Source organism: Astatotilapia calliptera, chromosome 11 (genome assembly GCF_900246225.1).
Source record: "Astatotilapia calliptera chromosome 11, fAstCal1.2, whole genome shotgun sequence".
Lineage (NCBI taxonomy): Eukaryota > Metazoa > Chordata > Actinopteri > Cichliformes > Cichlidae > Astatotilapia > Astatotilapia calliptera.
This window is the reverse complement of record NC_039312.1, coordinates 10,730,844-10,757,414: the sequence shown is the minus strand read 5'-3', so window position 1 is coordinate 10,757,414 and position 26,571 is coordinate 10,730,844. Positions and strand designations below refer to the sequence as shown.

General features: G+C 38.9%; 1 protein-coding gene across 4 annotated transcripts in view; it reads left to right on the top strand.

Annotated features, from left to right (window-relative positions):
- LOC113032772 (RNA-binding motif, single-stranded-interacting protein 3-like) overlaps positions 1 to 26,571 on the top strand; it is a 163,156-nt gene that overhangs the window by 15,638 nt on the left and 120,947 nt on the right. Inside the window, exon 2 of one of the 4 annotated variants that reach the window (XM_026185866.1) lies at positions 12,086 to 12,155. The exons of 2 other annotated variants lie outside the window; for them this stretch is intronic. Coding sequence is in view for 1 of the 2 variants with exons in the window: in XM_026185862.1 (XP_026041647.1) it covers positions 26,221 to 26,295 (75 nt within the window). In the remaining variant the exon portion in view is untranslated. Of the gene's footprint in view, positions 1 to 12,085; positions 12,156 to 25,089; positions 26,296 to 26,571 lie in introns of those variants that run through there. One more of the 4 variants, XM_026185862.1, reaches the window with a different exon arrangement.

Here is a 26,571-nt window from a genome sequence, read left to right as displayed (position 1 = left end):
CTATCATGGTTTGTCCCTCCCTCGGTTTCTGCTCCTTCTCTCCAATTTATCTTCTCTTATTTGTCTTTGCCTGAACTCCCTGAGATGGTTGCAAAAAGAGAAGGCGAAAAAGTCATCAGTGAAAAATGGACACTGTGGAGAACACACACTGGTCTGTAATCTAAGTACATGCTGGAACACTCTTGATTATATTAGCCCTGTGATGTGCTGGAGCTAAGATGTAAAACAAGGCTCGCCATGAATGGTGGCTGTTAATAAACTCAGAATTGCAAACTATTGATTGGCTCACTCAGTATTAATCGTGCATGTGTGTGTGAAATGCACATCCGTGCATACTTCAGCAGTGATAGCCCAGTAGTTTTGAAAATAATGGTATCAAGATCTGTACACAGTTCTGCTCAGTGATTGCCTCCAGGCCTTTAATACCCTACAACTGACCCCTGCCTTGGGTCAGAACAAAGCATAGTCTTTAGTAAATGCTTCACTACTACCTACTAAGAATGCCTAAGGATCAAACCTTTGAATGAATGCCAACCATTTGCATAGACCATGAACACACAGGCATTGTAGAAACAGTGCTGCTGTAGCAATCATCATTTCATTTAGGTATAATCTGAAATAATACGCCAAATCAACGCAATGCACCATATTTTTTTGATGGATATCTCAGGGTGTTTTTTGTGCTACAGAAAACGCTCCCAGAACGTGCTGTTCATCTACAAATAAGAGAGAATCTCAAAGCGTGTAACCAAATCTAGGTTTTGACAAAATGTCAACAGAGCTGAGGTTTTGTTTGTTGCTTCCTGCTGTCTAATGGTCTTCCTTCCAAGTTTATTAAGCACCAGCATCACACACATGAAAGTTGTCCTTTCATTAATAATTTAAAATTATATAACATCTGTGACGTGATGACAGGATCAGGCAGGATCTAAAAGTGAAAGATTGTTTGGTATGATCACAACTGGGAGAAGAAAAGGTCTTGACATTTGCACATCTTGACTGTTGGGTAAAGTGTGCATATACACATCTAAGCATGTAGCTTTTAGACACATAATATGAAGGCACTGTGCATCAGTTGGCTTACATGTTTGACACCTCGTTCATGCATGCACGTGTAGAATTGGTGCCGTCTTTGCACGTAAAAATAAAACTGCAACTTCTAAGTCAGTCAGCTACATTATCTTGTATGCAATGAACTTACTCAGTCAGTGGGCAAACATGTGAAAGCTACCCATGAGAGTTGTCATATAACATGGAACTGGATACAGCAGTTAAATTTTTTTTTCTTTTCCCCGTGAGTGGGTAGAGTGCAGAATGAGTCAGTGGGTTGACATTAACTGGCAGTTGTGCAAAGTGCGCAGATGTATTGCAAAAAACCCAGATGAGTCACTCCTCACTTCAGAAATGGTAATTGCACTTAATGACTCAATGACCACATTTGGATTGGAATTATTTCTTTGGAAGTTGTAGAACAAACTAAAGTGATATCATGGGCAGAAAGACAGGCAGGAAGGCAAATGGGAGAAATGAGTTGGATGGAAAGTGAGTGAAAGAAACTGATGAGAAAGATGGATTTAGAGTGGCAAAATATCCTCCACCACGTGGAGTTGTTTAGGCCATTACTGGCCATGTTGTTTGTTCTTCACTGTTCTTGTGCATCTTGCTGCCAACTTAGTGTCAGGGTAATGTGATGGTTAGATTTATAGATGTGTCCCCCTCTGGGCTGCCACAGGAGTTTGGGCAGCACAGATGTGATGAAGCACTGTCCAGAATCCAACAGCTACAGTTAAGTTCCCAGTCTGTGCCAAGAGCCACGTGAATTTGGGTGGGGATGGTGGAAGCGGATGGAACTTCTGGAGTTGCTGTGAACTAAATTCAATTTAACAGCTGTGGAGGGAAATGTCCACATGCTCATCATCTGGGTGGGTAAAGAGATGAGGTTGGGTTATGGATTGAATCCAAAACGTGTATTTTTTTCTTTCTTTTTTGTATATACACAGGTCTGCGGCATATGTAGTCATGTATTTGTCTATGACCCAACATTACTGAAACCTCCCAATCTCACCTAAAGGTCATATAAACCATTTCTACAACCATCAAACACAGCAAAAACAACAATTGAAAGCACAATTGCGACATTTTTGCATAATTTGCATAAACACAAACAACCAAAACCCTGTGTTAACATCACTGTGTCTAACCAGGCAAACGACACATTGTCTAAATGCCGAGATAAAAGTTTTGTCACGTTCTGACCAAAGTTCACTGAACCAACCACAACAGAAGATCACAAATGTTTTCACGCTTGATCAATAATAACATGATATCAGTTTTACCTTTCCAGTCGCTTCCAAACCAAACATCCTTTTGAGACTACGGCTTATTTCCTGAATAACTCAATCTCCCACAATCCCTCAGGAGATTGTCAACACAGCGTTTGTAATTGCAGAGAAATACGCTATTCATTTTTGGGCTTGTCATTTTTGAGCAGGCACCTAACAAATACCCTTGGGGCTAAAGAGGTTAAGACTGTCTGAGCAGCTGTATTTAAGAAGTGTTTAAAGGTTGTAGACTATGTTTAGTGCTATCTTTTGTCAGTACAGAACATGGCGTCACTGGGTTGGTTGGTTGTTGCTAATAGGCTTCTAGTAACAGAACCAGTAACTCAGTGGAAAATAAGGACACTAAAACTAAAAATCGGTCTAACATTAATGAGTTTTATGTTAAGAACCCAAGGATACACTGTCCACATTCACTCTGTCTCTGAAGCAGTAAGTTATTTTTCATTGTTTCCCGTTTCAGTGCAGCTGGGCAAAGTCCACCTGTTACCTGTGATGTTTGGATTTGTAAAGCATTTTATAATTGAGAACTATCTCATCAGTGAGATGAGGGAAAAGGTCTCAAAAGTACAGCATCTCTTCCTTCGTCACTTTTCAGACGGAGCAACGGAGAGCTAAAATGTGCTATTTAACCTCCTAAGACTCGAACTCTTCCACGGCATGCATTTTTAATTTCTCTTTGATATTTGGGCATATTGGGGCCCGATGAATGTAAAAACAAAGAATTACCAGATTTTTTTTTCTTACCTTTGTTTTTAAGAAAAATAAGGGCCACATGAGGATATTCATTTAACATTTTGATAGAACAGTAGCAGTATAATGTCCTCATGAGTGGATATCAGGCCCTTGTAGAGCAAAATTGAGTATTTTGGTCTAAATAACCCAAAATGTGATGTCCACATATGTGGACGCCAGGTCCTAGGAGGTTAATGTGGTTGAGATGTAGGCTCATAAGGTCACCAACATAAACCGTGTAAAATCACAAAACGCTGATCCATTTGTTTTCTGCTGATAATTTCGTTATTGTACTCATACCAATAAAATGATAAAGACCTCTGTACACAAAGAAGAGCTCTGAGGCAGTGCAAGTCTGTGTACATAAAGGAACTTCCGAATTCATCAGCCTGTCAAAACAAAAGCCATAGCTGTTGCTTAATGAAGCATTTCATTTCCATCATTGTTTCTGCTCCCTCACAGGATTTCACTGTATCTTTTTACTTGATGTATGTGAAGTGCAGCAGAGCACTGTATCTGCATAATTTTAGAATAGAGGGCTCTGAAGCAGTGCCTCAGTATTCAGAATGGACTGGTAATGAGTCACAATGCTTTATTGAAAAAGTGTGTGTGCGTGAAAAATAATTGAATGTAAGTGGTGCCTATCAAGTTGTGGTTGTTTCTCTCTGGTAGTGAAACCTACGGAGATTTGAAAACTCATTTAGCTGTGCCACTTCAAAGAAAAGGAAGTATTACGTAAAATCGTTGTTGGACGGGGTGGCACGCTGCTCTGGGAAGAACTGCGCAAAAGACCTGGCGTGGTGAAAATGAATCAAGACGATCGAGTCGCTGTTTTCACTGTACTGTGGTTTTGTGCGTGTATGCGTGCGTGTGTTCACATCTTTGTCTAGGCTAAGTAAATGTTTGTATTCATGCTAATTAGTGTGTCCATTGAATAACAGGAAGCTGTTCCCAGTCTGCAAAGATGAAAGGCATTAGAACTGTGTCCAGTATTTCCTCCCTGGTGTGTTCACTCTAGCTCTGCAGGCTTTAACAATGAGATCTCTGAAAAGAAAGAAAGAACCAGAAAGGAGTTTGATAAGCTCTCTTTAACAGCAACATCAGAGTGAAAGCCTCAGATGAGTGCAGCCAGGTCGGGAAGGTTCCAGTGCAGAGCAAACTAAAAAAGCAAAACACATGCTTTCTGTCAAATCCACGAAATAAAAAAATAAAAAGATAAAAATGTGTGTATAGGGTTATAAACATACATTTACAGTGTTGCATATCCTATGTCATATTTGTCATATCTGCCAAAAACTTGTGTGTGCATGTGTTTCTTTGTATGTTTACAACTAAGCCAGCCAATCTAATGAGCTGCCTGGCTTGAAATGGATTTAATTAAGTTAAAACAAGATTTGACTATTAAATTTAATTGAGGTAAATATTATTATAACACGGGTTTAATACACACAGTGGGAACATAAAATGGTAATGTAACATTGTAGTTTTGCTGATGCTGCTTTAATAGAAATCTAATTGTGATCTAATTGTTTTCTGGTATCTCGGGAATTGCTTTTTACAGTTAAACGGCATAAAATAATTATAGCATGTGTCACATGCAATTTGAGTGATTACTAAAGAAAAAGAAAGTATCCTATCTAAATCAAGTAAACAAACAGCCTAGTCTCTGACAGACTTCATAGTTTCTATAAACATAAAAACTGATAGGTGAATTATAACGTAGCTTATTGGCCTGTAGAACTTTTATAATTAGAGTGGAAAAGGTTTTTGTTTTGTTTTGTTGTTGTTTTTTTTTGTTTTGTTCCCCCCCCCCCCAGGCTTACATGACAGAAGTGGCTGAAGGGGACAACTCTCCAAGTCTAATTATACAAAGAAGCTATTCATAATATCCTATGAATTATTCATAAAATGTCACAGATACGCAGTCTTCAAATTTCATTTTGCGTTTGAGAAATCTTAGGAAAGCCTTTGTTTTAGTTGCCTGTCCTAGGATCACAGATCAGCTTGATACTGATAATATTGTTGTTATTGTTGTTATTAAATTTCTCTGCAAATTTAATAACAACAATGCATAAAGTCCCTTCCAATTTATCCACTTGTTTCAGGTAATCTGGCGTTTTAATTTGTCTGAATATGTACCCTGGTCTCTCTTAAACGCCACAACAGGAGTTTTAGTAACAGATCTGATTAAGCATCACTTTTAATACAACACAAGTCTGAATGCATGCAGTCACATTATGTTTGATGTTTCAAAATAATATAGATTTAGGTATCTGACAAATCTATAGCTGTTAGTAAATATGACACGTGAGCCTAGTAGCACAGCTCATCCTTTAATTCTTTTTAAAGAAGAAGACTCGATTTTCCTAGAGTAAAACAGGACAGAACCGCATTGCAACTAGAAGAAAATGTCTGGTAGCTTTGTTTTTTTTTTTTTTTTTTTTTTTTCTTTCTTTCTTTCAGGTTCATTATCCAATTGCAAGCAGTTGCAGGAACCACTTTTGAATGCAAGGTGATTGGACGTATTGGCTGATGGGATTCAGATTCACACTCAAACTGGCGAAGATTTGCAAATAATCAGTGTCTAATTTATGAATGCAAAAAGATTGCCAACATGTTGCAATAGCTGGAAGTTGGTCTGCATCTGCGATTCAATGGGGCGACTCAACTCAAATGATTACCACCTTTTTGCCAAGTACCTATGTCATTTTGCAGTTAAAATGCTTTTCTGCATTTGTGGAGGAATTTCTAAATTTGTTTTAATTTGGGGTTCTAGTTACTTACAATGTAAGCAGTTTTTGGGAAGTCAAATTCCCTGAAATGTCTCTGTCAACGCATTTTGGCAGTTTGTCCAAATTTTGTTCATTCTGCACTCCAGATGGGTTGAGCGTTAAATTTTTTTTTTAATCATGATGACCGCGTTTAAGCGGCGTTAACGCTGACAGCATTTTTTTTTTTTTTTTTGTTTTGTTTGTTTGTTTTTTGGAAACTAGTTTGTCCATGTTTGGACTGCTTCTGTGTTGTAAACGCGCAAATCAGTCCGTGCATGATTACGTTGCCCCGCCCATCAAAAAGTCTGCGCATGCGCAAATATATCGGCCATCGGCATTTGTTGGACTGACGATTGCCGATTGGAAAATGTTTACATACCGCCCAACCCTATTTCCAGTTTGATATATACCTGAGGTATCAAATAGCAGCACAAACCTGTCATGATTGTATTTTTTTTTTTTTTTAACTGAGTGTGTCATACCTATAAGCTAACACAATAGCATTAACAATACATAATAAATTCTCCCTGACATGAGGACAGGATTGATCAGGATATTAAAGGAAATGATGAGCTGTCCTAGAGAGTCACAGTTTAGTAGATTAATCAGACAGTTATAAAGTGTGTTTTTATATGCGTTTCTATAATCACTTGTCGGATTTGGCCTCTAATTATCAAAACAACTCTGAATATATAGCTGCTAAGTAGGTGTGGGCGATATGCTGATGAAATTATATCACAATATTTCAAGTAACTCTTGAAATATCTTTATCAATGTCAATTATATTTTTGTTTGTTAGCATAAACAAAATGAACATTTTCAGTCTTCGTTTTCCATTGAGCCACTATCAGCATAATGTCCAGTGACACAGCACAAGTCAAATGTAATTACAAAAGTATTCTAGGAGGTGTTTTTCTGGAAAGTTTAAGTATAGCATATAGCATATAGCATAGCATAACTGCTTAATAGCTTAACAGTGACTAAAATAATTTAACCTTGTACCTCCTCAGGAGCTGTGCAGTATTTTCACAAAGTAAAACAGAAAATATTTTCTCCGTGGGACGTATCTTGGGGTGAGCTTTTTAAACCAGCTCCTTAAAGCCCTCCTCTATCATTGTGTAATCACATTTTCCTGTTAAATGGAGTGCAACTAACAAGTGCTGGTTGAGTCATGTGTTTACTTCTGGGTCACACATCACCAGTTGCTAATAGGGCTAGGGGTTTGATCCAAAATGAATTAAAACTGACATTCAGAACCTCTGATCAATGTAAGCTTGTCCATGTCATTTATTTATTTATTTTATTGTGTTTAGACTCTCCCCTATTATATACTTTGGGCTGGGTAGACTCATAACAACAATCTGCAACATGGAAACATGATGGAGGAAAACTCAAATGCTGAGCTGACTGCACATCTCGAGCAATTTGGACACCGCATTTTCATTTACATTCTTTCAACACATTTTTGACTTAAGTAAAGACAACATCAAACAAAAGAAAAAATCAGAGTGAAAATTGGTGATATTACTTTTGGCCACAATCTGTTACAACATTTGAAGCACCGTCATATTAAAACAAAAGAAGAAAATCCCAGGTTTTAGTTGAGCAAATGAAACGAGAGAGTGTGTGTTTGTGTCTGTATGTGTGCGTGTGTATATTTGTGTTGCTGAAAATAATTTTTCATCCAAGTTGAGGTAAAATTTTGAACCAATTTTTTTTTGCGGTCACATGGCCCAGCTCTAGTTGGTATTATATCCTGCTTCATAGCGTGGTTGTAGTCAGTGGTGTTTTTGCCATAAGTGGTGAAACAAGTTTGTTGTTTTTACCTTTATCTTGGTCAGTTTTCTTGCTTATTTTTAAAGCAGTGTGTTGCTTTGCAGGTTGTTGAACATGGCTGTTGTGCGCTCCAGGGAGCTTAAATTCATGGTGTTGCTACATGACTGATATTTTATGTAAAAATGTATGCTTGTATCATCGTGCATGAGAGTTGGCACAGTCCCATCGCTAAGTTAAGAATATTCAGATCTAATGCATTAGGTTTAGTTCCACAGTTATTTAGACGATGACATAATCCTTGTAATCTTGCCTCAGTACAGAGGTTTTAAATCTGCTAGTTTAAAATCAAACAATCAAAATCTTATTAAGTGGAAACTTAGGAGTAGGAAATGTCACAAAACACATTAAAATACAACAAACTGTCATTCTTGAAGCATATCACAATCATACCATTTAAATAAATGAATCCTTCAACTGTCTCCCTTGTGTTTGATTGACCGTAACAAATGGAGGGAGCAGAGTAGCAGTCAGAAATCCACTGGCACAGATTCACACATTTAAACAGCAAAGGAAAGAATAAACAAAAACTCCACACTTAAGCTGAAACGAAACCAGTGCGCACAGATGCATACAGGTGTACAAAGCTTTGCTAAAGTTAAATCGGCCTTATCACAAGTTAACCCCACACCTAAAGGGTGTGTGTGTGTGTGTGTGTGTGTGTGTGTGTGTGAGAGAGAGAGATGACCAGCTATTGTGTTTTGTGTTATGTTTATATCTATTTTAGCATGACCAGAGATCTGGTCAAGAGGATACCACCATTATGTAAATTATATAAATATAAATCAAGAAAATCAAATGGGCAGCTCTAATGTTCTCTGAAGGTTAAGTTGCATCTTGCTCATGTAATGAGATCAGATGGCTACCCTAAAAATGAACAAAGTAATCCAACTGTCTGAAGGTGTTGGAAGTTCATACAGGCTTTGTATATAAAACTGTGCCAGTAAACCAAATTATCAATTAGACAGTGATGTGCACTAGACAATAAAGCTGATATAAAATCAAAAGAACTGTGATAGTCTAGACAAAGTGCAGAGGAGGAAGCATGCATGCAATTAATGTCATCATAATTAAGAATATTTAAGAAACCCAGTGAAACTTGTACAAGGATTTTCCCACTTAATAAATTCAGACCGGCCTTATTTCAGCAATAAAACAAACAAACATTGTAACCTTTATCTTTTTCACTAAGTGCTCATTTTGCACACTAAATACTTGTAGGATGATACAAGTCTGCTCCTAGGGTATGACTGCCAACATTGTCTAAGATTTGGATTCATTTCTGGAAAACATGAATGTTTTTTTTTTTTAAAGCACTGAGAACCAACTGTAAACCTTGCAGTGATGCCTGTAGTTGCTGAAAGGCAGTTTGAAGTTTGTGAACAGCTTAAATTAGAGTAGAGCCTACTGAGTAAAGTGCAGTATAATTTGCATAAAGGCACACTTTAGCTGTAGACATATTAGTCTTAATATTAATAGAAATGGGGCCTAAAGTTTAACTCCTTTTAAAATCCTGAGACAATTTGACTTGTATTCAGATGTATAAATGCACTGCTTCCTATCTGTAGTGTTTGAACCACCCTATAGCCCCAATGTCACTGAGACTACTCATGGTCAACAGAATCAACAAACAAATGGCAGAAGGCAGTTTTACTTAGTGTAAGGTATTATTGTCAAGTTTTTTTCAAATGACTTTATTACAAAATGTAGAATCTTAATATGAGAAGCTGCAGATATATGATGCTAATTTCATAAATCTGAATGATGCCCAACCCTAAATAAGGGCAGAGCATGGGATGCTTTACAGTTTGTTTTTTTTCTTCTTCTCTTTTTTTTTTTTAAGGATTATATTAGTCTGACTCAAATATGAGTAAAAAAATCCACTGTAAGCTTTAGAAGATGGGGATTCAGATGACTGTTTTTTTTGGCTCAGTAGATTTCAAAGGTTTATTGATTGTCACAAAAGAAATGGATCCAGAGAGAATTCAAATTAGAAAACTGAGACTTTGCTACATTTGGATGAAAAACAGAACTAGTTGATATAAATTGTTCATCAAAATGCTGAATATCAGTTTTACTTTTGATTTTAACTGAGTTTTCCTATATAGAACTAATGTCGTTTTGTGATGGTCAAACTTCCATCTGAGGTCTATTTCTTACCCCTCTGTAGGAAGTTCAGTCTGCAGGGGAATTTGTTGACCTAGCATTGGCATTCATTTCCCTGAGTACTTATACTGTGAACCATGTATTTCACAGATAATCCAAATTTCTTTATAGGAGCATATTCATTGCCTATTGTAAAAATGTTCCCATGCAAACTCAACATAATGTATTACATTAACTCTGCTAATATCACTATTGTACATGTAATTTAAAAGAGCTTATTCATCAGATTCTTTAAAATATCTTTTAAAAACACAAGGTTTGAACTAGTATGTCTTACAGAAGTGTTACCACAATGTTCGCGTAAGTCATTAAAAGTACTGCAGTGGATGAATAGTTGTTGGGTGGATTTGTAGGGTCTTGGATCTTTTGAGTTAACCCTTATAGGAACATTAAGAAATTGCATTAGGTTTAAAGATTCCTGCAGGCACTTGGATGCAGAACATGACCAAATCCCATTTTAAGTCACACAGGACAATTAATTTTGAATCTCTCAGACTTTGTAAGATGGCAGAGAGGAAATGGCATCTTTTATATCATCCTACTCATATTTTAACTGCAAGCAGTTCAAACTGTCTGGCTTTAGGTTTGTTAGATTTTGTTAAGGAGGTACAAAACTGATTTGACAAACATTGCAACTCTACCACCGTTATGATCAGTGCTGCAAACACTCTAGGAAAAAAATCTTGTCAGATTATCAGGTACTGACTCTTTTGGCTGAGTTTATAATAACACCATAATATCCATGTTAATTGGGGCAGCCGAGATCTTGATCAAGTCCATTTTATGGAGAGTTCTTCTAACATTAGCATACACAAAGCCAGGATCTACTATATTTTTAATAGTGGTAATATTTTTCATAGGGCCAAGGTTTGATTGCACATTCCCAGTTAAAAATAGCAGCAAAATAAAACCATTCAATATCCTAGAATGTGTGTTAGTCTCTGGCAGTAGAGCGTTAAGAGTACTTTTTGCACAGTGAGGATGCAATTCAGAGCTTTGAGATTGAAAATACAGCAGCGCCATCAATTGTGATTGGAGAGAGAGAGAGCCATCCAATCACATGGGATATAAAGGTTTTACTTAAAGATTAAATGAGTCTTTTCCCATAGAAGTTCTAAAACTTGGTGAGGGGATAAAGATCCCAGATGGTCCAGAGAGAGACATGTTAATTAAAAAAAACAACAGATGTGTGTTGGCAGCAGTGTCCGGAAGAGCCAGTCACACTGCTGCCTGTGGTCATTGATAAACAGCAGCAACCACAATACAGAAGGTAAGCTAGGCAACCAAACTAGGCCCCAATAAGCCAACACAATTCGTCCATAACCCAAGAGCAGTAGCTCAGTTCAGGAGAGTCCCTTAGCATCTCTTGTGTAATCAAAATGAGCTTCATAGGAGGTGTAAAGGTTTCTATCAAACAGCCGTGCCCATGTAGTCTAGTGCTAGCTGTAATCCATGAATGCAGCAGCACTAAAAAACTTAAATCTCCTGGCGGTATAAACTGCAATACATTTCTTTTGTTGATGTATAAAAATGTTACTATTCATGACTGTATTATCAATAGAACCCATATGGAAAAGATATATATAAATCTTATAAAGTTTGTATCTGTCTTGTGTGAAACTTGTATGAAAAGCATATAAGTGTGAAAACAGATATAAGATCCCTTGAAAAATTATATAATGAAACTTGTATGTTTTGGATACTTACTAAAACAATGTATGAAAGTAATGCGAAAGTGGCCACTTTCATGAGTAAATCATGTAAGCCTTATATGATTTACTCATGAAAGTGGCCACTTTCATGAGTAATCACATATAAGTTTTTACTATTTCTTTTCCGTATGGGAAGACACGGGAGAGGGGAATCAAATTTCAAATATCCCATGCAGGCACACAAACTGGTGAGACTGGTGTCCTCCTTGGGAGCCAACATGCTTAACTCATCTCTAAACATGCGTTTCAAATTAATGCCAGAAAGTTATACTGCTACAAATCATCAGACAGGGCAGATATTAACTCTAAAGATTGTTCCTTTGAAGAATAAAGACTCTGGGAGCTATCATTAAAAGAGTTTTCTTTTTCCTGTTTTCTCATAATCAGTAATCGTTGACTCAAACTGGAATCCTGCTTGATGCTAGACTTAAAGTAGGGTGTAGTTTACTTTCTCTGTATTAAAACTGCTAGATTAAATGCAACAGCAGGGCAAGGGCAGTATAACTTAATGACTCCTTTTTTATTGTAGCTTTTTAGGTCGTTGCCGTACCGCTCAGTGAACGACATCTTCATATTCAGCAACAGGGAGACCAGAGAAGGTAAAAATATTGTTTTCACTGATTTTTCTTTCAAAGTTAACAAGGGCAATGCATGACATATTTTGTGTTAACAAGGGAAATGCTGTCCCCCCCACTCAAATTGCCCCTCTCCCGTTAAAAGCCACCAGGGTATGAAGCAGAAGCCGTTGCTGTGAGGAATGAAAGCCATTGAGTTAAGCTTGTTGAGTTTAATGGAGCAGGAAGGCTATAGTAGAAGTAATGGCTGAGGGTGAGCTTAGCTGCAGGCCTGTCAGGTACCGCAGGGAGAGCAGAGGAAGGCTATATCCTGCAAGATCCTGCTATTATTTACCCCTGACATCCCTTCATTTTTTAAATTAAATACTGTATTTTCTTAGTTGTGGCTTTAGGTCACCATATATAGTTTTGTGCTGTTGCAGCTAGAGAACTTGATTAGTTAAGGCAACAGGAAGTGGACGCCGTTTTGTGTAAAATTTCTGTTAAATCATAAATTGGCTATTAGTCCACTCTTCTGTGATGTGCAACTTTAAAAGCGATACCACTATATCTTTGCAAAGTTAACAGATTGTTTTAATGTGTTTTGGCTTTTGCAGTATCCACTATTGGTGAAGTGTTACCCTTATTGTACTTCCTTTGTATACTTTGCGACTTCTTGATCAGCCATGATGCTTTTGAAAAGCAAACATCCCTGCGGTAACTTTGGTGAGGCTTGATTTGGAAGATCATTAGTGATAATTTTGGTGAGCATGGGTTGAAGAAAGTGTCCTTACAAAACCTTAGATTTTTGTTTTTTGTAGATGCTTTTAACTTGCCTTGATCAAAATAATCTAGCATTTGATACAACCAAATGGGCTATAGGGTTCTTCTTTTGCTTTTTTCCTTCTCTCTACTTAATTCAAAACAACTTTAAGAATTATTTTTACAATGACAAACAGGCAACTAAAAGACAAATGGCAATGAAAAAGAAGCCTTCTTGGTGGAGGTACTTGGTACCTCTCAGTTGCCTTTATGCTTTAAACCAGGGGTCTCAAGCTTAAATGAGCTGTGGGCCACTGTTGGTGCTGTCATCTCATTGGAGGGCCACTTTAGTGTTCAAGTAGTACAAAAACACAAACAAGAAAACACCCACAAATATTTCCTCACTCTTAACTGAAGTCTTTCATTGACCATTCATTGAACTACCAAAAAAACAAATTGGTACTCTCTTTCTGGCCAGACACGTGACAGCACTTCTGTTATAATTTTGTTCGTATTTAACAAAATAAGAATACAGATGTAAGTGTACACATTAGTTTTTGACTGCTAGTGAAAATTGTTTTCTCTACAAATAACTCTCACTGAACTAACACAGCCAATCCCTCAACATGTTTGTACTCTCTGCTCATATTGCCTTCATATTAAGTCTTTTTTTTTTTTTTTTTGCTTTTTAAAGAAATTATTTTAACATTGCACTCAACAACAAACATCTCCTCCCTAACAAAATAACTTCAAGGGCCACATTTTATTATATTTCTTCGTGGCCACAAGTAGGGGTGACGTGGGCTGCAAGTGGCCACCAGGCCGTGACTTTGAGACCTCTGTGTTAAACTAACATGGCTTTAGATAAGGCCACCTGTTCTTACCCATCACTACTTGTTGATAATAATGTCTTAAGTGATTGCTTGGTTGGCTAATTAACAGCAGCTTGGAAAAAGAAGTAGCAAATGATGACATTTGGCTCTCATAATATGCTAATGTCAACTAGATGTTGGCTACAGACACTGGTGGTTTATGTCTGCGTGATGGTGATATCAGGCAGGTGTTGCAGTTGTTAATGGTCAGTTTTATGTCTCGTATAGTTTGTTCTAGAGGCTGAACTGCAATTCTACTGATTGATTATAGTACAGACATGTCTGCATGGGCATAATGACTACAATGGCAGGATTGATTTTATTTATTAAAGTAGAGGTTACAGTCTCTCCTCTCCTCCTCTTTTCTCTTCTCCTCTCCTCTCCTCTGCCAGATGGCTGCTCCTTAATCAAACTCTCGTACCTTAGAGAGGTAAACACATTATGCTGCCCTGATTACACTAGCTTGGTGAAGCGTACAATGGAATGTGCGTGTAGGCTTTGCATGTGCATGACGGCTAGTGCATATGTACTTGTGTGTATGGACAAACTAGACAGGGGTGGGGGGGCTCCTATTAAGAGGCGGTGCTGTGGGGTATACACTTGGGAACCTTCAGTCTTACAAAAAGCTCCCGTCCAGAAGGGATACACACACGGGAACAGAAATTGTTACTCAGCATAAAGATCTTCAGTTATTCTCTCATTCTCGGACAGTAAACAATCCCCCGCCCACTGTAGCTATGGAAACACTAGCTGCCGCAGGCCCTCATATGGCTCCACTAGTCTGTTCTACACTGTGGTATACTATAGTTATCCCTGCCAAGTATTGAGGCAGGCATACTGCTGTCATACATTCCAGCAAATGCCATAAAGGGTCCTGTCATACAATCCAGCAGATCAATAAGCCCCTGGGCTTGATGTCACACAGTAATATATGTCTAGCTGTGAAAACACTGACATAGAGGCAAGCCATGTAACTTGCTTTGGCAAGGGGAACAAAGCAGAGTGGGGCTGCAGTGCTAATAGTCTGGCAACCCGATAGTGTTAGAGGCAAACACTACGGTTTTCACAGGACTCAGCTGACAGAGTGCCGAATGACTGCGGTGTGGCTCTGCACGTCTTGGTCTCTGGAAATTCAGAGGGGGGAAGAAAGCAGTGTTACATGCTGCTAAGTTATAAAAACAGTCTTGCACTGAGAAAACCAAGCTGCTTTAGTGTTATTGACCTTTTAGGAGGGTGCAGAAAATTGTAAGCGGGTCATATTTGGAGTAGAAATGTAAAGGAGGTGAATATAGAATATGGACCCTGACAGCTTCCGTCTCTGTCTATAAAAACCAGGAGCAATTTCCTACATGGCTGAAAAGAAAATCCAGATGAAAGAAATGAGAATGATTTTATTTGTCCTTTTGTGATTCATTGTCTTTCTAGTTACTGCAGAAAGTGGCATCTTTCTGAAATCAGTATTTCCTTGTAGTAGTTAAGCACTCCTGGGATATGCTTATAGGTCGAGTCAGTCAGAAAAAATGCTGTATATTTAATTAGCTACAGAGAGGATAATTCAGACAAAAATCACAATACGTTATCTGTTTATCTAATTTCTTATGGTAATTAATGTAGTTTGTATCTCCTTTAATAAAGTTCTTTGTAGATTCAGCTGTATTTTCCGAGTGGTGCAGCCTATATTTCAAGGATGCAAGGGTGAATAGTTGGGTGGAGGTTGCCCGAGCAGTTATTCTTCGGATTTAAGAGATGATGTCTAGATTTAAGTAATTACAGCAAACAGTAACCAGACATTGTTCAGTACTATCACAGCCGAGTCACAGCCAATTCAAACATTTTCTCTAACAAAAGGAGGACATTATTGTGACATAGTTGCCTTTTCCCCCCTTCCTCTTCTCCAATGATTCCAAATATGGGCAGTGACATTAATAAGTAGAAAATTGGTCTGTTCAGGTGTCTGTGCCAGGATACAGATGAAGACAGTCATTTTGGTTATCAAATTAAGCTTAGATCTAGAGTAGTGTCATTTGACTAGAGTACCACAATGATGTTTATTCCACTGTGGAACACGTAATTAGCAGTGATGATACTGGCCTTTGATGAGGCCGGATGAGATGTAGTGAAATCCTTCATGCATTATAATTTGTGTGGTGTGCAACAGCGTAGGCGTCAAGAGAATTAAGACTATGAATATGGATGTTGGGTGAGCATCATGAGAGTAAATGTGCTTACTCTATTGATTAAATCTCCCATCAGTCACCTAGCAGCGTGGTCCCCATCCCCTGTCTCTCCCCCCGTCTATCCTTTCCTCTCCTACATCTCTCTACTCATCTCTGTCAAGGCGGGCTCAGTGGAGTGGTTAAATTGTCCATAGCGCGTAAACGGTCGTTTATAAAAGTCGACAGACGTGGCGGTCGTTTGCTGAAATTAATTACCCCCTCGAAGCCACAGCAAGCATGGGCTCTAGTCAGTCAGTCACGGTCCACCACCTCACATGCCCTGTACCTGCACAGAAAGACAGAGAAAGAGAGGGCTGGAGAGAGCCAGGTAGACTGGCATCATTTTTTGCAAGAGTGCAGTGACTGAAGGACGGGGATGATTAAAACTGGGAATGAATTATGAGTGATATATTATTCCATAAAGTGGAAGAAGTGGAGGTACAAAATCGACCCCCTATATTATGTTGTGATACCACAACAAAACACAGAAGACATCTTGGTATTAATCCAACTTGTGCACTTTTTAATTGTGAAGTACCACCCCGTGTGCATATATTACTGGAGCAAAAGATCCATGGGGAGTTTTGCGCTGACACAGCCCAGGAAGATAATGTGATACAGACCACAGTGACGTGAAACTAATCAGAATGTGTTCATCTTCAGCAGGAGTAACTTAATGAACTTCTGCAGTATCTGATGCAACACTTCTCTAACATTAATAAAAGCTTCATCTCCTGTCTGATTTGCATAATTGTTAAAATGAATCCACTGACGCGCTGCTCTTTTTTTCATTTTTAATAAAATGATGATCTGTGTTAAAGTGAGCCATCCCTTACTGTTGAGATGGGAGGGGAGAGGGAGGGAGAAGAAAAGAGCATGGGAGGAGTGGGATTTGCAAAGGGGCCTAAGGTGATTTGTCACAGTTTTGATTCAGTCATGTAATGAAGCATACACTGTTGTACAAGGGGTTATTGGTTTGAAGTGATATTTCATATGGCCTTATGGCAGTGGAGATGGTTTGGAATTTTTCCCATATACTGTAACACAATCTCTCCACTAGCTTGTCTGCCTGTCTCATTGCCTGAAACATGAACGTGTGTCCTCTGTTCTTAATCTGCTTCTTGCTGTTGTCCATTTAAAAATGCTGTGCCTCATATTTCAGAATATTTTTGCTAGTGTCACTTGCTATCATAGATGCTTAAGTAAAAATACTTAAAGTTGGTAAATGGACTGGTTCTTGTATAGCGCTTTTCTACTCTCACTGAGCACTCAATGCGCTTTACACAACTTGTGCATTCACCCAATCATGTGCATTTACACAAGCACTTATCTAAGGTTTTTAGTGCTTCTATCTAACATTCACTCACATTCATGCTCTGATGGATGCATCGGAGGGCAACATGGGGTTAGTATCTTGCCCAAGGATATTTGGCATGCAGACTAGAGCAGACTGGGATTGAACCACCAATCTTGCGGTGAGTAGGTGTCCCGCTCTACCAACTGAGCTAGAGCCATCCCATTATTTGTGTCGTAGAACTGAAGATGATTTCCTGATTTATTTAGAGGTGCTGTATGTGATTAGTTTCAGGCTGAACATTACATTAGGATTAGACTACCTACAGCACAGTACAGCTACTGCACTAACAGAGTCATGCATTCTGTCTGTCAGTACTTCTCCAAAGCGTCGGAATACTTTAGATAAGATCTTACATTACTTAAAATTCCATGTATTTGGATTAACCAAATCTAACAACTAGTATCTGTTATAAGAAAGACTAGAATCTGAGCTAGTCTGAGCCGACACTGCCCCAGTAAGCCTACAGGCATTTTTGCTGGTTAAAGACAAGTGTTGGCTAGTATCATCCTGTAACATTTCTCAGTATAAACCCAGTCAAAGCCAAAATGACTGTCAATACATTCAATATTGGTGTAGGAAATAATTATTAAAAATTGCATTTATTTTCTTTTTGCTGCAAGCTTTCTCCACATTATCTGACATTACACCAGACACAAAAGAACTTTCCTTGGCAACAAAACAACAATATAATAGCTACATAATGGGGACCCTTGAAATTAGTTTTAAAAAAAAATTAAATGAATGGGGCAGCATACAAGTGTTCTAGCCTCTACACATGTTGAAGAAGGATGACAATAAACACAGTAAAAACTACAATGGTGACTACTGCAGCTGCCAAGATGGTGCCAACCTGACTTGTTGATGAAGGCAGTAAGAGTTGGGTATGGAAATACTTTGGTCATCCACCTCAAAATGCAAAGGGGAATAACTGATCCCTAAAAGGAAATATACAATAAACATTAGGTTTAGTAAAGCACCTAAAAACCCAACTACCTGATTTATTCACAGATTTCAAGGTGAATGAGTTTCAGTCAATATCCAGCAACATCCAAATGATCATTCTCCTTATGTTACTGCGAAGTATGCATTTCCATTTAGGTTGGGAAAGCTGGCATTGCAGTTGTAAAGTCAGCTACATCACAAAGGCTATAATATTTGTAATGGCTCATGTCATATAAATGTTTAAGATAATTTGATGTAAATAACTTGTCCTGTGAGCAGAATCTTAGCATTTAAATGGTGTGCTATAACCATGCCATTCATTTAAAAAAATAAAATAAAATAAAAATAATAAAAAAAAACAATTAAATTATTTTTTTTTTTAAAAATTAAAGTTTTTTTTTTTTTTTTTAATCGAGGATTTTATGTTTAGGTACATGGAATAATATGTATCAAATTGGGTGTGAAAAATTGTGTAATTATACTGGTATTGGTATTGACTGCTAAACTGTCATTCCAACTTACAGTAATACTTACAATACTTACAATATACTCTGGTAGCCCATTGACTGAGTTTAGCACTTAATCTTACTTCTTATCAATACTTTGAGGCTGCGTGTGGCTTTACTTACCTCTGCTATTAAAGAAGTCTTTGAGAATGTGGGAAGGTGTAAAGATTCACTAAATTTCAAGACTTGGATATTAACTTCAAGACATTTTATTTGTATATTCACATTATTTACAATTGTATTTAAAAAACAACAACAAATTAATTAGTACATAAAGGAGACCCAGTTGAAATAGATGAGTGGCAAATTAAATCAATGCAATAAATCAGCAGGGAAGTTTTGAATTGCAGGTGAGATGTGTAACTTTTGGTCTTTCCTAGCTGCTACATTAGAGGCTTGAATCAGTCTTTGTGTCCTACATCATCACACAGCAGGAGCAATCTGAGGTATCAGGGGGGAGGAAGAGCAGGTTATTAAACCACCAGCCTTACCTGTGTTTAAGATAAGATAGAACTTTATTAATCCCTCGGGTGGGTTCCTCTGGGAAATTCGGTTTCCAAAAGCACAGCACCGACAGAAGTTACAGTTACAGTTGCCAATTCACTTTCTTTAAAATCTTCAGCAGTACTGACAATGTGCAAAAAACAGTTGAGAGAATGTGGCATAGATGTAAACACACAATGCCAATGATATCATTTCTTTAGGTCTAATTTCTTCCCCTTTGAGTTCCTGGATTGAGGAAACCGTTTATTCTGCATTCTGTGTAGTCCCCATGTTTGTATCTCAGGAGACTCACAATGAGACAAATTTCCTCATGCTGTGTGTGGCAATTGGATGTAATAGTCCATTTACCACTGTAAATCTGCTGTGTGCGAATACCACTGTGTGTGTGCGCGTGTGTGGTGATATCCTGGCAAGTGTTTTTCCTGAATCCTACCAGTGCAGCTTCTGTAGAGGACTATCATCATCATATGACCTCTTGTATTTTTCCAGCTGTATCTGAACTAACATGTAAGGATTTGACTCTTGTTTTTTCTTCTTTTTTTTTCCCTCACTCTCTTTTGTGGCTCAGTGTTTGTTATACATCTGGTGGTCAGTGATGAGAGAAACGCATCCCTGAGACACAGCATGGCCTTTCCTGCTCCATTTACAAACTGCTTTGATGTCTGTTATTTGTTAAACATTGGACTTGGAAAAATCCTTAGAACAATGTCCTTTTTGTTAAGAAATGCAGATGCAGCAGGGACACATTCAGTCTGTAGAAACTGGCTGAGAATTAGATTGTGCTTATAAGTCTGTTTGATATTAAAATTAAGACAATTAACTGGCGTGAACTTACTATAGTAATTAAGGCTGTCCTGTCACTGGATAAGGTAATTAGGAAGCTTTATTCTGGCAGCGTATGGAGTGAGATGTAAAGATTGTGCTGCTCATAATAGAACTATGAAGTTGTGGAGGAATCAATTCCCTCTCTTTCGTAAACTTCAGTGTCAGCAGAATCTTAAGAATTCATGAAACATTCGGTTGGTATGCTACTGATATTACACACATACACATCCCTTGGCTCCTTGTATGCATTGTTTTTTGGCATTCTGCACATGGTGTTGAATGAATGTGCAACCTTACTCGATCAAACACTGTGTGTGAGAGTCTGACAGGGAATGGATGCTCTTTAAAGGTATACTTACATAATTTCTGCTGCTGGCAGTTTCTCACAAATCGCTTGTTTTATTTCCCCAACATAATAAAAATAGTGATTTGATCATTTGAAATGATTCAAGATTGGACATGATGGAATAGAATTCTGTGAAAACTACCCAAAATTATCTGCTCAAATCAGCTTTCCTTTTAATAAAACTGTTGAGCCAGTTTAGTTTCCTAAACTTGTGAAATTGTTGAATATCTGTTGCAATTTTCTTTTTTTATGATTACACTAAAACAGATCAGGCACATTATGATGATCATTAATGCAAATGCTTTTTTTTTATTTTATTTTTTTTATTTATACTACAGACTCACCTGTCTGGTATAGAAAAGTGTTCAGGAGTAACTGTTTGCTCCTGACAGTTGATTTTAGAGCAGAAATCTATGAAAGTCTCTCGATTTGGGGATGTTTAAATGGATCATGTCTAGAGACTCCTACGCACACAGCAATAAACTACCCTTCAAGCCTCATTAACATTTTGTTAAACCTGGATTGCATGAATCATCTAGAGCTTCTTTATTATCCTTCGGAAAGTTTAAGTGTTTAAACTGTCTCAGATGCCTTGTTGTTTATGGACAAGTGGTGTTATTAAAATATGAAAGTTGCCATTCGCACATTAAAAAAGACTTTGAGGCCTCTTCCTTTGAGTGTGAGGAAAAAATGAGTGTGAGAGTTGGTGATGCTGCTTTAGCTTGGATAATTTGATGTCCTGCTTGCCAGAATGGTTGCCATGGTTAATGTTACACATGTAATGTAGCAAAGTCCAGCACTGTTAAAGTTTAAAGCAACTATAGTAAATATGACCTTTTGAGCCTAACATTAACAGGTGCTAGCATGCTGTAACAGTAGAGGGATGTCACTGTTAGCCTTCAGCTCAGAGGAATATTGTTTCTAAGCCTCATAGAGCAGCTTGTATGGTTATAAAAATATGTGGCATCATATTTTAACTTAACTTTTTTTCTTTTTAATTGAAGAGTGTGTGTCAAAGCAGGAACCTGTTTTCTTCATGCAAAAGAGAAATCTTGATGGTTTGTACTTGTGCTTAATTGCTTGTCGGCTAATGACTTCAATCTGAGTCACTTGTCTCCCATTTCAAGTACATCATACACACTGTAAGATGAGCAGCCATTTATCTGATGACTTACTACCTTCCAGGATTACTTTGGGTTGAAAAGAATTTGATTTTATGGTTAGTAATAATTTACTGTAATGAATAATCACAGGTTCTTTAGAAGAAATATAGTCTAAAACTAAGTGGTTGACAGTATATAAGCAAATTTGAAGACTAAACCATGCAAAAACAATTCTTAAACATCACCTACATTTGCACAAAAACACAATTGTAAAGATCAAGTTATTTTGATTACCTAACACTCTTATTGTATTGAAATAAATGTATGCACTCCTGATGACACATTTGTTTCAGAAGCAGAGTAAACAAGCTCAATTTGTCAAATGGTTAACAAGGCAGATGAAAGGGATTTACAGTGCTGAATTCAGGCTTGCCTACGGGCACGATGAAAGGTTAGAACTGTGTTGCACACTTTGACTCAGACCTGCATTCACACATCAGTGCTAAGGTAAGACCGGTAAGATTTTCCTCAATTAACTCTTGAAAACCCAGTTAGATCCTAATAAGAGCTTTATTTGACCAAGCGGTTCTGAGGACTACCTGGTGGTAAATACCCACTGGGGAAATTCCCTGGAAACAACAAACCTTTTTAATGTTTGTTTTTGCGTTGCTGAGAGAAATTGGATGTTATAGCTGGCCAGCAGTTGGTGATGCAGCATAACCTCTTCTTTTATTTCCTCGTTATCCAGTTTCACCCTCTGTTTTCTTTCTATGTTGCTTCCCTGTGTGGTGGATGACTATAGGGGAGTTACGTGGAATTGGTAGTGAAGATTTAGAATATTTCATACTGGGTCAAAGTTGCCCTTCATTTCATTTATTGTATACACACTCCACAAACCTTGGACATTAAATTTGTTGTGTTTTTCTTCCATTTTTAAGGACTGTGTTAAGAGCTTTTGTTAACATGGGTAATATGTTGGCAGTGGCTGCTGGAGCTGCATCAGTGTGTTCAACCAGTCACCCTACAATTAAATCTGTACCAATTACACTACGCCTATGTCAGTAAGAACTCATATTTTGTACCTTCTCTGTAGTAAGAGCTAAAAGAGGACAATAAACTGAGTTCTAACACTACAGTGGTCTCTAATTCCTGCATTTTGGACACGGGACACAAGAGAATAGTTCATCCAAAAGTCAGAATTATAAAGTTCTCTGGGTTCAGAAGTGCATAAACTCTGACCTGAGTGTGCTTGGTCCACAAAAGGCTGTAAAGATCATCGTTATCAGTGGTATAGAATTTTTTACCCATCTCTTATATATGGAGCAGTGTTTATGTTCATCCCCTGAAGATGTCTGTACATAAATGTTGCAGGTCTGCTGCTAAGGGCGGTGGGTAGATTCTTGGCATCTTTACTCTGCATGTCGAAGTATCCTAGCGCAAGATGCTGAACTCAATTACTCCTGATGCATACGAACAATGAGTGTGTCTGAATGTTAGGTGTAGAAAAAAACAGTCCTTGTTTGTCCATTTCTTTTTGTAGCATGTCCTTATTTAGGCAAGAAGCATGGTGCACCAGCCTTTAGCCACTCTATCACCAGTCTGTTGCAGGGGAAAACTGCATGAATGCACGTGTCTTCACAATTTTGACGTTAAACAGCCCAACACAACAGTTTGTTTCAGGGTGACTTACAGCACCACATATCAACCAGTTACCTCAAGATTCTTAAAAGTAGAGATGGTGTCTGTCTTCCAAATCCAAACTGGAAGTTGGTTCCACAGAAGAGAGGCCTGGAATCTGAAGGCTCTACCACCCATTCAACTTGTAAATATTGAGTATCTAAGGCCACGGTGAAGAAAAGCAGGAGCATAAACATCATTTTCTCCTCTTGGGTTTTCCACTTTTGTGAACTATGGGGAAAACAACGAAACAGGGATTGATTTGGTCAATAATATTTAGTAATTTCAAGGACCATTTCACTTTCATAGTCTTTGGTCGAGAGCCATGTTTCTCAAACATTATGTTAGTAGTAGTAGTAGAGACAAGTGTTGCTGTCTTTACCACTACTGCCAAAAAATACTCTGTGACAATGGGAATAGTTCAACAGTCAGTTTTAGTAAAGTACGTGAAGTTTCCCTTTAAACCAGAGAGGGAGATGCTACAGTATATTTTTAAGGTGAAAAATATAATTTTGGTTATCCAGTTTTGCTTAAGTGGTTTGTCCTGACCAGTATTGCTGCTATTATGAAAACCTTATATGGTCAGAAGCTGTTATGTAGGAAAACGGTTTCATCTTCAAAAGATGTTCAAAGAATAAAGTTATATTAGAATTTCAGAGCAAAACTCAGTATAGTTGTTACAGTTTGGTTTTTGCTGAAAATGTGACTTTTTATGACTACAGTGAGTGTAAACTAAGGTAGACCGGCCGAATGTTATTTGAGTTAACTGACCAGAGCAATGACTTCTCTACTCACCAGATTAGCTCGACTTGCTTATAACTTGCACGACTCACTCAAACCTGTGGAGAGTGGTATGAAAAAATTAATGTACATGTAGGCATAGTGACAAATGGCTCTTAGAGGAGCCCACAATATTAATGTGTTTTTGCATCACAGGCTGTAAAGTAGTTTAATTGCCCACAAGAAATGAAGCTCTTATCTAAGAGTTTTCATGTATGCTTTCTGTTCTTGTGCCCCCTCTTTCCACTGCAGTGCATTGTCTGCCAACCCTTGTATCTTTCTTTCTCACAGAGAGCTGTAGTCAGAGGGCAGAGCAGCCTTTTCATGCATGGCTCACTTTGCTTATGTAAGAGCACTACTTAAACCTGGTTACATCACATAACAGGCAGCACTGTGTCAGTGGGTCACTGTGCCATACAACCACTGAACTACATACACCCTCCATGTCGGGCCCTTTTGCTGACATGTGTGAAAGTAGCATTGCTGTGTGCAGCAAGGCATCCTGTGCAGTTTGGAAGGGACTGTTTTAAGCTTATAAGCTTTTATGTATTAATTTATCTCTGCTGGTTATATTAGATAATCTCAACAGTCTGTTTAAACCAGGATGGCATTAATTAATCACGTACATGTAGTGAAAAATGACCATTTTGCTGCTCAATTGTTGCTGCACCTGTAGGGTGCCAGCAGGGGGTCCTCTGTTTTCCAAATATTCTTTATGTATCCTCGTTGCACTCTTCACTCCAGCTCACACCGCCACCCACCTCCACCTTTCAAGCTGAGCAGCCCTTATCGGTCTTTCTTTTTCTCATATTCTATTTAGCACAAACACACTCACAAGGGCTTGGAAGAGGGCAGGACCAGCCACTCCCACTGTTCTATAGTTCCATCATAAACACAGAGGGCGAGAGAGCCAGACAGCGAGAGGAAGAGAGAGAGCGAGGGAGGAGCATAGCTGCGCTGAGCCGAGCCCCTCTATGCCTCAGCACGCACAGTGGAGCAGACGCCAACAGCCACACAAACACACTCCCCTCTCAGTTACATGCACAGTCACACACATACCGCACGCACACACCACCACCTCCACCACCGCTGTTGCCGCCACCACTTCCACCACACACACACAGTGACGGCTGCCAGGCGCAGTGGGAAGCAAGCCGTCAGGGAGTGAGCTTGAGAAGAAAGAGAGGGGAAGAGAAGAGAGTTGGAGGGGGCACCTTGTGGATCAGAAGGGATTTTCCTCTGTGTGAGTGCACGTCTGGATAACGCCATCTGCTTCTTCCTCAGCTAGAGGAGTTTTCACCACGGCTTTTTCTTTTTGCTCATCCTCCACGCCGGGCTTCAGCAGTATCTACCTATCTATCCCCGGAGCTTAACAAAAGAGGGAGGGAGTGAGGAAAAAAAAAGGCAGTCACAGCTTCAGCTCTAGACCACCCTCTCTCCTCCTCCGCCTCCGCCTCCTCTTCCTCCTCCTCCTCTTTTCTCCCCAGCTCCACATCCATGTGTGAGTTCATCGCTGATTTCCCTGTCTTTTAAGGATAGAGAAGAGGACAGCGTGTGTTCTCCAGGATACAGCCGAGCTCCCAGAGGGATCAGGGTCTCGTCTGGTACACAAGAGGGGGAGGAAGAACGAGACAGGGAAACGGATACACAGGAAGAGAGAGAGAGAGCTGGAGAGAGACAAGAGAAAGACACTGGAAAGCAAATTAAGGGGCATGTTCAGGGCAGCACAGAAGAAGAGTGAGTCAAATTTTTAGAGCGGAGTGTGCAGGGAACCGGCAACCGAAACCCAGCCGTTCATCCCTCCTCCTCCTTATCATCCTCTTCTTCTTCCCTCTGCTTTCCCCCCCCCTCTCAGTCAGGCTTTTCAATTCCCTCTATTGTTTCCCGTATTTCTGCTATCCTTTCATATCTTCCTTTCCTCACTCCACACCTCCTTCTCCCCAAACCTCTTTCTGCTGCCACTCCGGAATCTCTTTCCAGACCCACGCAAGGAATGGTTCTGTGAGATTCCCTTTGAGCTCTCAGACAAGTAGACGGACTAAAATCTCAAGCACTATCTGTTCTTCTATCCATTCCTCCTTCTGCGCGTGTATCACCTTCACCAGTGAGAGGAGAGCGTTCTCTCTTCATCCCCCACTCTTGGAAGCAGTCATTTAAAGAATTCAGGCCATCCCCTCGGAAGTGATCAGCCTCCAGGACCTTCAACTGGATTCCAGCTACATGGGAAAACGTTTGGAACAGCAGCCAATGTACCCCCACTACACCTACTACTACCCCCACTATCTCCAGACCAAGGTAAGATGGTCAGCAAGGTTTGACTTATTGCGTTTCTGTGTTGCAAATGTAGATCAGCACGTCGTCTTAAAACTGTTGCAAAATTGCACTCTTCAACTCCCCTGTTAAAGTTTCGCCTTCCATATCTTGTATCTCTTTAAATCTTTCCTAACCAGTGTGAATCAGTCCAGAGTGTCGAAGTTGTTGCCCCCCCCACACACACACACACCTTTGTTGGGTCACGTTCCTAAGTCTGTGCATCAGGATCCAAAGAGTGATTGTGGCATATCTCAGGCG